This window comes from Nannospalax galili, unplaced genomic scaffold, assembly GCF_000622305.1.
Source record: "Nannospalax galili isolate Female #2095 unplaced genomic scaffold, S.galili_v1.0 scaffold801, whole genome shotgun sequence".
NCBI classification, from domain to species: domain Eukaryota; kingdom Metazoa; phylum Chordata; class Mammalia; order Rodentia; family Spalacidae; genus Nannospalax; species Nannospalax galili.
In genome coordinates this window covers 732,480-748,315 of record NW_008345222.1, presented here as the reverse complement: position 1 = coordinate 748,315, position 15,836 = coordinate 732,480, and the positions used below count along the sequence as shown (strand labels likewise).

General features: G+C 37.3%; 1 protein-coding gene across 2 annotated transcripts in view; it reads right to left on the bottom strand.

Moving 5' to 3' along the window:
• Frmd3 (FERM domain containing 3) overlaps positions 1 to 15,836 on the bottom strand; it is a 326,943-nt gene that overhangs the window by 176,380 nt on the left and 134,727 nt on the right. For both annotated transcript variants that reach the window (XM_008841381.2, XM_008841380.3), the window contains exon 3: positions 877 to 919. In XM_008841381.2, coding sequence (XP_008839603.1) covers positions 877 to 919 — 43 coding nt within the window. The remainder of the gene's footprint in view (positions 1 to 876; positions 920 to 15,836) is intronic.

Below are 15,836 nucleotides of genomic sequence, written 5' to 3'. Positions count from 1 at the left end.
TCTCTCTCTCTCTCTCTCCTGAAAATCCTACCAAGAAAAATTTCCTATTTGAGAACAAAAATGACTTTTCTTGAATAATGACAATTGGTAAGGTATACGTTAATCAGATCTATGGTGAAAAACTAATTTAGCACTTAAACCTTGGGAAAAGCTGATATGGGAAGACAAATGGATTTGGGGAAGGTTATGAATTTCTGAGGTGCCTGTTAGAACTTCTCCTTGAAACCATATATAAAAGCATATTGGGTATAGGCTGGTATAGGTTACTAGGACAAAGCACCATGTCACCTAGGACTGGAAGCAAAAACTCTCCTTGTAAAGCCTACAATGGATGACAAGGGATGCTAGAGAGGAATTAGGTTCAGAACACCAGAATTTTAAAGCAATTACAAAGAAAGAACACTTTTACTTTGTTTTCTATTTTTTTGAAATTGTAGAAATAGAAAAAAATAACAATATTCAGTAAGATACCTGCACAATTTTTGTTTCCAAACACACCTCCTTCTCTTATCCCCACTCAAGAATGCACACAACACCTCAAACTATACTAGTAACTCCCACAATCTAGAGGAAAGTGTTTGGTGGTTAATGGATATTTAACCATCAATTCCTAGATTCCTGTTCCAACATAAAACATAAGGGCAGAGATCATAGAAAGAGGAAGAAGCACTGAAGACTATGGAACTAGTGACTACAGGAAAGCCAGGATCAGAGTAAAGGAGAGAAGATTCATAGTTCTGACAGGGAGAGAGAAGCTTCTACTCACCCACGTATCTTCCACTCTACTCTTTTCTCCTGGGAGGAAAAGCTTTGTTTGGAAACAGAGTTTATTACTGAGCATTTTGTAATAAAATAAAACCAAAGCTTGACACTTACATTTCATTTGCTTGAAGATGGATTTGTTAAGTTCAAGCCAGTGCTAGGGAAAAAAATAAAAACAAAAACAAAAGAGAGATTGTTGGTCAAATTGTTTAATTAATAACTAAAAGGAATTCTAAGGTATATCCTTGGTTCCTATAGCTATCCCTTACTGTTTTGAAGACCAAAATTATAAAAACTTGATAATAATAAGAAGGGGAGATATATATTACATAGGTTAACAATTTCTGAGTAATGCTTGAATCATACATTTCTTGGGGAGAAGGACAAAGTAGAGAGTATGCAATTAATCGAGATATTCTAGGTGACCCCTCAATGATTCCGTCACAATTTAAAGTAGTAGCCATAGCTAGTTCCTCTTCCAGTCAAGGCTTCTCTAAGCATTGGGCCTAAGCATCATGAGGAAACAGGCAATTCTTCCTTTACAGTAAATACTAATACATAAGTAAATGTAGGGCATCAAGAAGAAAAAAAAAATCATCTCTATTACAAAACAGAAGATTTTAGTAGTCCACAACCATTTTACTGGCAAGCAATTATTTGAAGCAGACACCAAACTAGTTTCCATGGCCGACTCTCCCTGAACAGTGCAAAGAGGCCACTTGAAGCACACTAGGAACCAGAAAGCTTTTGAGATCATTAATCATGTGTCTTTGAATCTGCCCAGGGAAGGTCACGAGGAGTAGTTTTATATACCTGCAGCTTATAAAGACAACAAACACTGCAGCTGGGTATCCAACAATCAACCAGGAGGTCAGGGAGGCCTACTTCTTCGGCACTTGCCTTCTCTATATCGGAGAGGCAAGAAGAGTAGAGTTACCATCCAATGAGTCCTTACACTTGATTCTGTCTCTCTTATGTTATCCAGTAAACCCCAAGGCTCTGTATTATCCTTATTGCTTGATGTAAATTCACACTCACAACGCGCATCAAAAGCTAACATTCACTGAGTGCCTACTGAACTCCTGTCCTTCAAAACTTTCTTATACAGGATATCTTATTTACTCCTCACAAGTACTCATTTTCCAATTAGAAATCTGTGGGTCTTGATGTTGAACAATTTGCTTGATTATTACCCACCTGATCAATGATGGGATTCTAGAGAGAGGATCTTTACTGTTCCAGCTATGCAACCTCCTACCCATCAGTTTGTGTGACAATGCATTATTCTCTTTAATGAATATTCATTATTTTCTCAGGAAATGAAAAATTGAGTGACCAAATCAGTAGTTTGCAATCTAAGATGTCAGATTTCTAGAGTTTTCCCAAAAACAACAGAGATTATTTTAATTGTTTCAACATAATGCATTTTTTTTTTATAAGACACCATATATTTACCCCATACAGACAAGCTGGCAGAGCATGGTGGTTGGGTTTTGTTTTGTTTTGTTTTGTTTTATTATTGTTGTTTTAGTTTGGTTTGGTTTCTGGCCCAAATGATATCAGCTTATTTTAGAAATTCTCACTATCTCATAATCAGAAATTGTATAGCTATAATCAAACAATCGACAATTCATTTTATCACTTGCTATATGCATAACCACATAAAATATTGTCTATATCTCAAACAGCACAAATATAAAATGGAAATCATGCTAGCATCTACATTAAAGGGTGTCTCAAGGATTTCACGTTAATGAAAAGATAATAAATGTGAGTCTCACAGTGGCTGCCCTTCAAAAATAATAAAGATATGTTTGTTGCTGTAATTTATTTAGTGCATATAATTTAAATTAGTAGACCTCATTTTTCAATAGGCTTCACAAAGGTGATTGTCTCATTTTGCTAGAAATAAACAGGTCAAGTATGAAATAAGGCAAGAAAGAATAAGAGGAATCAGAGAGTTGCACAGATTACTGTTTCATGAAGATAATCAGCAGTCATTTTGCCAGTCTGAATATAAATACCTTTTTGAAGTTCTACTGCTTAGCATTCTTTGAATTCCTCAGCCCTTCCCTGCTAAATTCCAACCTGTCTCTCCTACTTCTCTCTGACTCTAGGAAATAAAATTCAGTTTTCTGTTGAATGATGTGAGAATGGTCCCAGTTAGTACAAGATGAAGGCTTAGAGGAAATAGATGCCATTAATGGATTGGCTATGTCTGCCATGGAGACAGGTAGCAAGTATTTAAGACATGCCTTCAAGGTATTTGCTTTCTGTGCCTTAAATAAATTACTTACTCTAAATGACCTGCTTCTTCATTCCTCTAAGAAATACACCTTGCAGTTTCTTATCAGTTCCCCTTTTCCTTTCCTTCCAGGCTCTGAATATCTTACCTACTTTCACAGTATGACTGATATTTACATTTTCCAAGAAAACATTCTTTGCTAAAAGAATAGTCACAAGGTAGAGAGCCCTAGGGAAAATAACATATCAATAATAATGTTTCAAAGAATTATAGGAAACCATGTTTTCAAAGAGGGTCAAGTTCAAGTTCAATCTGTTAAAATTTATTAAAACAACCACAAAAACGAATGGCAATGGCCAAGCATTTCCTTTATTCTTCAATTCATGTACATGAAACAAAGAAGTGCACAACAATTTTATGTGAAATAATAAAGGAGTTAAAAAAATTAGAGACCATTAGTAGGAAAATGGGTAAATAAACTATAGTTTACTCATATTCTGGATGATTCTGTAGTAAGCTACAAATCAGCAGTCACCACTTGCCAGTGAAAAGCAAGGAAGGAAGCTTTATTTATGGCCAGGGTGTCCCTGGATTCCAGGTGAGTGCTCAGAGAACAGCCTTGACTCATGGCTACAGTTAATTTTTATAGACAAGTGCAGTGGTCAGAGTTTAATTTCCAAAAATACTCAACCATAATCCCCTATCCCAGCTTAAGCAAGCAAGCAGGTTAACGGAAGCAGGTGTTTGCAAGTTAGCAGTTGTCTTCGTTCTTGACCAAGACATTCTGTGGTATTTAGGTTATTCGGCTCCCTGGTATTGTGCATTGTTTTTGGCTCCAAAGGTTTCAAAGGTTGCAAGGAAATAACAAGTACAAAATTTATCTTTGGGAGGTCACCTTAAAATGACATTCCTTTGGTTTAGTTAGGGACCTTCACCACTTCAGATTCCACAGGAATGGTTTATATGAGACAGAGTTTTATGGTTTTATATGAGGTAAAGTTCTATGCAGAACACAAACGGAGCTCTTAGGAACAATGTGGGGTGGAAATGTGAAATTTATAATTGTGGCTGCAGTTACCAACCAAGAGGAATACAGCTCTACCAAACATCTGTCAGTACCACGGTAACTATGAATTCTGCAGAGTTCACAGTTCCACCATTAGATTGTGCTTTATTTCTTTTCATCTCATTTTCTTTTGCAAATATAATTTTCTTGCTCTGATAAAAGGCAAATAACATCTAAAATTAGGCATGGTACAAGCAAAAAACTTAATGATGTCCGATAGGATCCTGGGAATACCCGAGGTACAAACATGCCACTAGGAAGTAAGTAATTAGAACAAACTGAAAATGCTATTTTTATAAAACTTTTGTGTACAATTTTGTCAGTTGCTACTTTCCTGTTAGCACATAGACAGGCATTAAGTTGTTTGGATTTAATTCTTACTTATATGGAACTGTTCTCTAAGCCTACAGAGAGCTATGGAGTAATGACTAAGAAAGCCGTATACTGAGAAAGTTTCAGAAAGTTTTGAACTAGTCTATCATATAACTAATGCTTTGTTTTTAAAATAAAAATACATATATTAAAAACAAATATAACCATCTAATGCACCTAGAGCTATTTTTAAATTTTTTGTTTTGTTCTTTTTTTTTTTCTTGGGACAGGGTCTCCCTATAGCTCCAATTGGCCTGGAACTCCATGTGTTGACCAGCCTGGCCTCCATCTCACGGAGATCTGCTCGCTGCTGCCTCCCAAGTACATAAGTGCTTGGATTAAAGGCATGTACCACTAACCCAGTCACCTTTTATTTTTTATTTTTTAAGGTTTGGAAGCTGTACAATAAAGTGACACCAATAAGAATATACACTAGGGGTGAGGAACACAAATTTAGGGGTATTGGCCAAAGGAATTTAGGAATTCAGATTTTTGGGTGACATTTCATGAGTGACATCTTTTTTTGCATGAATAATTAAAGATAAATTTTTCAAACATAGAAAGCTAACCTTTACGTAGGGGATGAAAAGTGGATTTCATGTAATTTATGCTCCGGAGGAAGAATTTCCTACACAAGACAATGCGAAGTGAAACTCAGCAGCCCGGGTCACAGTCTTTCTCCTCCGCTGCTGTAGTGGTAGCTTGCAGCGAATTCATTTTTTTTTGCATGAATAATTAAAGATAAATTTTTCAAACATAGAAAGCTAACCTTTACGTAGGGGATGAAAAGTGGATTTCATGTAATTTATGCTCCGGAGGAAGAATTTCCTACACAAGACAATGCGAAGTGAAACTCAGCAGCCAGGGTCACAGTCTTCCTCCTCCGCTGCTGTAGTGGTAGCTTGCAGCGAATTCATTTCTTATGGCCTCTTTTGCCCTGCTCCCCTGTCTCATTTTCAATTCTATTCTACATGAGGACATTATGTATATATTCGTAATACCAGCTTTGAGCCTGTTACTTCTTCATCCTCTTCTTTTCATCCCTTCCTTTTCTTGTTCTTGCCATTAGACTTATGAACAGGCCAATGAAACTGAAACTCGCACACCAGCAATTCTTCTGGCTAAATGAAAATTTAACCACTATGATATGATGTTCTTGGTAGTTAAATTAAGATTAGAATACTTATTCCCCATTGCTTTTTACCTTTCAGTTGCTACCTGCAACATAGGACATTTTAGTTTTAAAAAGATAATTTTGTTTTATAGTCCTTAAAAGAGGCAGGAAGAAATAAAACCTGACGACCCAATATGTGAATTCATGGCTGCTTGACTGTAGCTGAGAATTTCATTTCTTCTATTCTCTTTACAATAAAATTCTTAAAGTGTAAGTTCAACAAAATGAACTTAGGAAGCATGAGGAAGCAAAGGATGTACCAACTAGTGTTGAATGTGTTAGGAAGGTGATCCCTGCAGACATTGTTAGAGCAAGCAGTTTTGCGTTTTCTAGGAAGGTTGCCCCTTAAGGTATCGGAATCAACGCAGAGTAGAGCTCTGAGCCCCATAACCTACCCTTGCCTTACACAAGTCAGGGTTATTTTTAAAAGTGATTGACAGACAAGAATATGGATACCTTTTTCCCCATTCCTTGGACAAGACTTTAAGGAGTCTGCCCATCATACACTTGCTTTCCCTCCTTCCTTTTTCTGTCCCAATCCTTTGTCTCCTACAGCTTCCCCCCGCCCCCCCGAAACTATTGCCTTATGCTAGAAAATATCACTCAGCAGAATTTTTAGCTCAAGCCCTGCTTTGGAGATCCATATTTAATACAGCCTTCCTTCCTTAATACATCCTTTCATATGTGCTTAGCAACCTATTCTTAGAGATTTTTCCTTTTACTTTTAAGTTTAAACCCTGGTCACATGCAAAACCCCTATAAGAGATCCCAGTGTAAAGGAGCTTTTAGTATTGACAAAATTTAGCCTGACCATATCTGAAGCCCTTTTATTATGGAAATTGAACTTTTGCAGTGTTATGGTAATTAAGAACTTCAGAGCAGGGAAAATTCTGAGACAAGAGATAGATATGGGGGAGGTGAGCAGGAGTCCACTCCCTGACCCCTGTGGTTGCCCAGAATGAAAGTCTTTGTTTTCCAAAGTTTTCACATTCCTGTAACCTTTGTGGCCATATGTTACCTTGCTTAATTATCGCATGTATCTTTTTACTTAATTGTCACATATGTGTTATTTTGCCTTTTGCTTGCATATTAATATAAAAGACCCTCAGAACTGGAAGGGACCACTGACTCCCTTATGGATCTCCATGGAGCAGTCCCCTAATGTAAAATTAAACTCCCCCTCCTCACCTGACTTTGGCTATTGGTCTCTGATTTTTCCAGAATAGTTTCTTAAAACATATTTATTTTTACTGAGAGCAGCTTAAAGAAAAATGGGAAAATAGAAGGAAAACTGAATAAAGTACAGGAATGTTACTGAAACTTATACATCATAATTTGCTTCTTCTGTAATCTCAGTAAGATAGGATGGGGGCATTGATTTGAGACACGCTCAGATTCCATCTACTTCAGCAGTTCATACTCTATGTACCCAAAGGATAAGTACATTAATTAATTGATAAGGTTCAGATCCAGGTGACCACAGACCCAGGAACCATAAGGCTCCTAAGAGGAACTGAGTCAACCAACTCCCAGCCACCTGCAAGTTAACAAAAGCAGCTCTGGGAAATTAATGACCAGTTAACTGACAAACAGGTTTCCCAAGCCCTTATCTGCAATTAGTTCTTGGAACCTGGTAGTTGTAGAAAATATGTTTTAGAGTAGATGTTTTCCTCGATAGGTTTCACCAGGTACAGACCCCACACCCTCCCTGAGCAGCCCCCAAACAGCCCAAACAGCAGAAAAATATTCTCTTTTTCCTCATTCTTTCCCTTTGTAAGTTACCCCTCTGCAGCCATTAGGCTGCTAGTTCTTCCTCACACCAGAGTTGGAGACCAGCCCTGCCAAATCCAATTAAACTCTCACTTTTCCAGAGTCCTCTTTGTTTCTGTTTCATGGAGATCCAGGCCCCTGCCACCTTTTTATCTAACATTAACAAGTCTTTCTTGCATTTCTTTTTAACTTTCTAAGACCAGTTGAACTTAACACTACCAGATAATGTTTCCTCCACTCATCTGAGAAATGGTACATCTTTCTTGTGTTCTATTTTGAACTTGTGGGGGAAGGAAAAGGTATAGGCGAAGGAGCATAATGATTTTTCATTTGGTAGCTGCTGAGGCCAATTTTCTTTTTTTTAAATGCTTGTGTTAGAGTAGCAAAAAGCCCCATAAATTTAACTGGTCAAGACAATGAAATCCCTCCTCTATCTGTTGGAAGACCCACCTTTCCAGTCTCACTGGTCAATTACCAGGTGATACAACCACCCCTAGGAAGGCAGGTTCACCTTCAGTTATGCTAAATAGTTGGGTGGAACACCTGGTGTGTTAATGAGGCAGTGAATTTTTCCTGCAAGGAATCCTGCCTTGCAGAGCAGAACTCTGCAGAACTTCCAGACCAGCCACAGTCTGGTAGGTCTCTGTAAGTCTGTCCACCTCTTTCTTTCTTTCTTTCTTTCTTTCTTTCTTTCTTTCTTTCTTTCTTTCTTTTTCTTTCTTTCTTTTCTTTCTTTCTTTCCTTCTTTCTTTTTTTTTTGTTTTTTTGAGGCAGGGTCTCTCTTTAGCCCCAGCTGGCCTGGATCTCAGAGATCTGCCTGCCTCTAGAGCCTCTGGAATACCAGGATTAAAGGCATGCTTCTTCATGCCTTTCTTACTAAACATGCTTTCTTTAAGGCTTTGGACTGCGGCTAGCATCTGGTATTCCTTCACTTTTTCTCTGCATCTTCCTTCTCCTGGTCACATGGTTGGGAGTCAGCCACATGTCCGACCTCCAAAGCAGGCTCAAAACCTGTATGGCTTCATGGCTTTCTTTCCTTCTTCCCACCACTCACCTCCTCAAGGCAGCTGCAAAGATGACCAGCTCGCCTGCCCTGAGGATTTTTCTTTAAGATTCTAATAAAATTGTAAAAGCTTCCATTTGGGTCCATTCTTAAATTCTTTTATGGGTGAGACTAAGAACCCTCTAGGGGACCCTCTTTCTCCCTGTTGCACTTGCAAAGTATATAACACAGTTATCCTCAAATGTTTTATTTATGATGAAATGGTTTCAGAACATTTACACTGTTCTCTATTATCTTTCTCAAAAGCCTTAGTGCCCTAAAGTAGAAAAATTTATAACCCAAATAAATGCATTAAATCATTTATGGCTCTATACAAAAGAATGAATTCACCTTCTGAGTGCATGTGGCCTTAGTAGAGTTCTGGATGGTAAAGTAATAAATAGCTAGATCCTTGTGACAGTAAAAAATGTACTTCATTCATTTCAATAACATATATTACACAGCAACAAACTACAGTAAATCTATATAGCAGGAATGCTTAGAATTTAATGACCATTTGGAAGTCATGCATATAAATGAATTTCAAGGGAAGAAATGTTGAACAAAATTAAGTGGTTGGCAGGTTAAGAAAGCATAAGCCTTCACTAAAACGTTCATAAATTTCATTTTTCATCCTTTCACCGACTTCAGTACTCCCCAGCAGGTGTGTGTGTGTGTGTGTGTGTGTGTGTGTGTGTGTGTGTGTGTGTAAAAGGGGGGGGACTGGGAGGTGGGAGTATTTTAGGCTTTGTGGCCCATACAGCTTCTGTCACACTAACTGTTTTTGAAGTATGAAATCAGCCCGAGACAATACAGAAATAAGCAGGTATAACTGTATTTAAGTAAAAATTTATAGAAACAGGTGGAGGGCCATTCTGACACTGGCATGTTAACGCCTACTCTACATTCAAGGAATCTTTAATAAACATTTAGAAGACATAAATATAGTCATAATCTGAAAATGTAATACCTTGCAAAAACAATTATATCAGTTTATTTTAAAATACACAAAGATAATAGCAAGCACTTATAAGGGCAATTATGAGGGCATGGAGAGATGGTTCAGCAGTTAGGGATACTTGCTGTTCTTGCTGAGGACCTGAGTTCAGTTCCCAGCACCCACATGTGGCAGCACACAATCACCTGTAACTCCAGTTCCAGGGCATCTGCTACCCTTTTCTGGCCTCCATGGCCACACATGTGGTGAAGATACAGACAAGCGGGAACACACAGAGACACATAAATAATTTTTTTAAATGGGAAATTATGGAATTCATTCAAGCATGGAAATCATCACTGCATGACATTTGCTTCCACACCATATAAATTTAACAACATTATCACTCAATTATTATTTGACCTTAGTCAAACATTACCTAGTTCCTAGGACCATGGGCCTATTCAAGATCTTTAAGTTATGGAATATAAAGTATGTTATATAAGCTGTGTAATATGAATTGATTCTTTTAAAGAACATAGATCCTACTGGCAATGCAGATGACATTACTGAGGGCTATGGTAACATTAGGGAGAGGCACCAAGCTCAGCATATCCTTACAGCAGTGATTTTGCAATTCGTTCTCCACTAGAAAGCATCTTAATAAACCATCTGGTGTCCTGTGGCCATGTAACACATAGTGGCCTACCATCGGCCATTTGAGAAGGGTGTTTCCAGAAGCATGAATTTTAAGAGTGAATGGTTTTCTTGATTTGGGGTATGTGTCAGAACTATCCTTATAGTAGATAAGTAAATGACACTAATATAAATATAATTATCAGCACATTGGAAGTAGGGATCATAAAATAAAAGCACCAAGTAAATATCACCCCAGAATATAAACTAAACACCTGCCACTTAGTTGTGGGATAGTTTCCTTGTTGGCTGGGCTAGGGCATCTTTTCAGTTCTCATACATAGGGCCTGACTTCCTTCGTTGGATTTGAAGAAAGGGAAGGGGTAGAAAAAAGGAAAAATTAAATCCAAGGTACATGTCAAATCATAAAAATAGAAATTAGAGAACAAAATTCAGATAATTATTTAAATCCTTTATTCCAAAAAGAACTTACTCAAATAACCTGAGCAAGAGTGGTGGAATTAATATGGTAGATTTCAAAATAAAATTCTGGACTTAAGCCAAATACTACCTTCTCCTCAAACTATTTCTTTATAGACTTCAAGACCTACTGCTCTAATTTACTGCACCCATAAAATGAAAGTTCTACTCACCTTTTCCCTAATCTTAAGCAACCACAATTATGTGAGTTCTTTAGAAGGTGAACTTGGTAGAAACTCAAGGAAATTTTTATTACCCATATTCAATCCATTTCTTTCGACATCAACTAAAATAATAATGGAAAATTGGGGTCCTTGCCAATATAACAGCAAAAGGCAGTCATCATTCACTCCTTTGATCCTGACCACTTTCAGAATATGTGAGAATGAGATGACTTGTCAAACATATGCTGTTCCAACAATGATAAATATTTAATATACCACAATGGTTTACCATCAATAAGACTGAAAAGAGTTGCAGGCAAACCACGACCCATAAAACAGAGGTAATTTATACTTCACTTCTCTAGCTCACCTGTTTTCCTCTATTGATTAGCTTTCTATCCAAATAAGTCATCAGTTTTATTTGCCATTGAGGAAGAGTACAGGAGCTGGTTAAAAAAAACAAAAAAACAAAAAAACAAAAAAAAAACAACAACAAAAAAAACCAAACAAACATTTTGGTCAACTAGTTTCTGCTAAAAACTCTCATAACAGCACATATTTTTGCCTTTCTACCATTTCTCTGATTATTCAAGGATACCTTCTCTTCAAAGATCTCCTTACCTTTAATAGAAGATATAAATATTGATATATTTTTCAGGCACTAACACTGGCTTTTATTGCTCAAATGGACCTAGCCAAGGCACAATAATTGTAAGACTATTAATAGCATCAGTTAATAATGAGAACACCATGTACCATGTATAGTCAAGAGGTACCGTGTAGTTATATGTTTTATTCTAATTGTCATCAGAATCATAAACGGAGATATTCTATCTGTAGTTTTCATTGGGACAGAGATTGACAAAGGGTAAATAACACAGCTTTTAAACCAGAAGAGATAGAATTTGTAAATGATACCCTCTAGCCCTTGTAGCTTTAAGGGCTTTAGCAACTCAATGGTAGAGTAATTGCCTCACCTGTAGAAGGTTTCATGTTTGAGGTACAGAAATACAAAAATAAAATAGAGGAGCTGGAGAGATGGCTCAGCAGTTAAGAACACTGACTGTTCTTGCAGAAGACCTGGGTTTATATTCCAGCACTCACATGGCAGCTAACAACTGTCCATAACTCCAGTTCCAGGGGATCTGACAGCCTCTTCTGTCCTCCATGGGTGCGACATGGGTGCACTTACCTACATGCAGGCATAACACTCATACACATAAAAATAAATAAATACAACCCAGGTGAGTCAAGTTGACGCTAAAGCTATCCAGCACAGGAGGAAATCTAAATATCATCAAACTATATTGTATGAAAATCACAAAATTTCAATAAAAATGGATAAGTAAATGAATGAATGACTAAATAAATGAATGAATGAAAAATAAAATAAATAAATAAATAAATAATAGAATAGAATAAAATAAAAACTATCCATGTAATGTACCACAGGACCACATGCTTATAATTTCAGAGCCTGGGAGGCAGAAGGAAGAGGCTATAGAAAAGTTTGAGGTCAGCATGAGCTGAATCATGAGACCTTGAATCGAATTAATTAAAATAAAATCTATTCCATTCTGTACAGCATTATGCTGCAACTAATGCAATACGAATGTGAATATTGTATAGTCAAAACCAAAACGTTATAGAAGCTATAACATATAGATAAAAATAGACATTTTTCTGGAACTCCTCTAAAGAATTTGGTGGCTATAATGGTTCTGGAGCTGGACAATATTTTTCTTGAATTTACTATATATAAGAATGAGTTATTAAAAATCCAAGCTAGGGCTTGTCTCCAGACATTATTTGAATAAAAGTAGAGAAGAGATGGCTCAATGGTTAAAACTCGATTGACTGCTCTGGCAGAGGACTTGGGGTTTGATTCCCAGCACTCATATGGCTACACACTGTCTGTAACTCCAGTGTCAGGGGATCTGATGCCCTCTTCTAACCTACTTGGCCATTGCCCAATACTGGTGCACCAACCTACATGCAGGCAATATACTCATACACATAAATTAAAAATAATAAACAATTTTTTTTAAAAAATAGAGAAAGTGAACCACTTGTCTTGTTCCTGATCCTTCATGGAAATAGTTTCAGTTTTTCTCCATGTGGTTTAACGTTGGTCATGGGTTTGTCATACAGAGCCTTTACTGTGTTCAGATATGTTCTTTGTGTTTCTTGTTTCTTCAAGACTTTTATCATAAAAGGATGTTAGGTTTTGCCAAAAGCCTTTTCTGCATCATGTGCTTTCTGGCCTGTATTCCATTTATATAATCTCTTATAATAACTGAATTGCAGAAGCTGAACTATTCCTACATTTCTGGGATGAAGCATTTGATCATGGTGAATAATCTTTTTGATGTGTTTTTCCAATCTGTTTGCAAATATTATTGAAAAATTGTTATTTAATAATTTTCTTGTTTCGTTGTGATTTATCTGGCTTTGATATTAGTGTAATACTGACTTTGAAAAGGGAGCTTGGCAGTGTTCTTTTCCTTTTTATATAACAGTTTGTAAAACATTGGAGTTACGTCTTTTTAACATCTGGTAAAATTTAGCAGTGAATTCATATGACTTGTACTTCTTCATTTGTTGACTTAATATTTATTTCTTTTTTAAAAATATTCTATTTGTTATTTTTTGTTTTATGTGTTTATGCATCCATGTTGTGGCAGTGCCTGCAGAGGTCAGAAGAGGGCATCAGAGCCCCATAACTGGAGTTATGGACAGTTGTTAGCCACAATGTGGGTGCCTGGAATTGAACCATGGTCCTCTACAAGAGCAGCTACTGCTCTTAACTGATGAGACATCCCTGCAGCCCAATATTTATTTCTTTTAATTTGACTCTATTTGTTGAACTATAATATTTTAATGATTGTTTTTGAGAATTTCATACATGCAGGCAATATATTTTGGTTATAGTCTCCCTCCGTTGCTATATCCTAATTCCTCCCAGATCCATCCTTCACCTCCATCCCTACCTGTTCTACTAAATTTTAGTCCTTTTTTTCTTTTTAAATACCAACTAAGAACGATTTGTGTTACCCATATACACAGGGCTGTGGGGCTATCCACTGGAGGATGGTCCAACCACCAGAGGACACATCTTTAAGAAAAAATTATTTGCTCTCCTCTCAAAGCCATCGACTGATCAACTAACTGCAAATAGCTCCTCAGTTATGGGTAAGGACTCAGGCGGCCATCCACATCCATGCTCCAGTGTTGATGAGCCTGATATTAGGCAGGTCTTATGGCAGGCAACCACAGCTGTTGTGAGTCCATGAGTGCAGCAGTCCTGTCATGTCCAGAAGACATTGTTTTGTCCCTATCTTCCCCAACCTCTTGCTCTTGCAATCATTCTGCTGCCTCTTCTAAATTTTCCCTGAGCTTTGGGGCAAAGGGGTGTGATATAGATAGCCCACTTATGACTGAGCAGTCTAGTTTCTGTGTTAAGTACTGTTCACTGCATGAAAAACTTCTTGGATGAGAAACGAGAGCCGAACTAATCTATGGGTATAGAGATATGTATTTAGAGAGCATGAGCTCCCTAGTTTTGAGTTTATATACAGATTAACAGTACCAGCTAAGTGTTTCCTCCTGTGGATGGGGCCTTAAATAAAATCAGATTGAGGTTGTTTATCCCTACAACATTCATGCCACAATTACACTCATGCCCATCATTTCTTTTTCCAAATTCGTACCACCTGTGTTCCACTATCTGGCCTCCATTAAGATGTTTCTCCTCCCCCAATGGCCCCTCTCTAGTATCTTGGATGCTACAGATACTCCAAGCTAAATAAACAAATCTACAGATATGACACTAGAATCTATATAAGCGAGAACATTCAGTGTTTGTCTTTTTGGTCTGAACATGCATCCACTTTTTTTTTTTTTTTTTTTTTTTTTTTTTCTACTTCCATCAATTTATCTGAAAATTTCATAATTTCATTTTTATTTACAGAATAATAGAATTGCATTATGCAGGGACAACACGGTAACAATCCATACTCAGTTGATGGCCAACTAGGCTTATTCCATTTCTTAGAAATTGTGAAGAAATAGTGGTGCACATAGATGAGCATGTGTGAATGGGGTAGAATACAGTCCTTTGAGTGTATGCCCAGAGGTTCCCACTCTGGGTCATATGGGAGATTTATTTCGAGTTTTTTGAGGAAACTCCATACTGACTTCTGTAGTGATTATACCAGTTTGTACTCCCAACAACAATGAATGAGGACCCCCATTTCCTCAAATCGTCATCAACAGTTGTAATTTGCTGTAACCTTAGCTGCTAGAGTAAGATGAAATCTTAAAGTAGTTTTAATTTACAGTTCCCAGATGGGTAAGGATGGTGAATACTAAAAATGTTTCTTATCCATTTTAATTTCTTTCTCTGAAAACTCTATTCATTTTGATAGGCCAGTTTTTATAAGGTAGTCTGTTTTCTTTAAGTTTTTGTTAGTTCTTTGAATATTCTAGACACCAATCCTCTGTGAAATATATAGCAATTAACAGTGTCCTTTACAATACAGAAGCTTTTTTATTTCTTGAGGTCCCATTTATTGATAGTTGGTCTCAGGTCCTATGTGACCAGATCCTATTCAGAAAGCCTGTAGCCTGAAGTGCATTACCTACCCTTTCTTCTAGAAGTTTCAGAGTTTCAGGTCTAATATATAATTATTGATCCATTTAGAATTGTCTTTTGTGCAGGGAGATAAATAGGGATCATGTTTAATACTTTCTGCATGTAGCTGTCCAGTTTGGCCAGCAACATTTGTAAAGGTTCCACCCTTTCTCCAATGTGTATTATTGGCAACTTTGTCAAAAATAAGGTATGACCTGTCCTCTTGTTCAGGGAGGCTGTGGAGACCCCACTAGGTGGACTTGAACCAGTGTGCAGTCTACAAAGAGGAGGGTCAACTCAGAGGAAACATTTCCTCCATGCTTCCAAGTTAAGCCAGCCATGGGTCGAGCAGGACCTTTTACTTATCTTCACATAGATGGAACTGGTAAAAGAAAGGAGCCAGGGGCTCCTCCCAAGCCCATGTGACCCTTGAGGAACAGATCCTTAAATGATCTTAAGTGGTGGTGCACGCCTTTAAACCCAGCACTCAGGAGGCAGAGGCAGACAGATCTTTGTGAGTTCAAGGCCAGCCTGGTCTACATAGTGAGTTCCAGG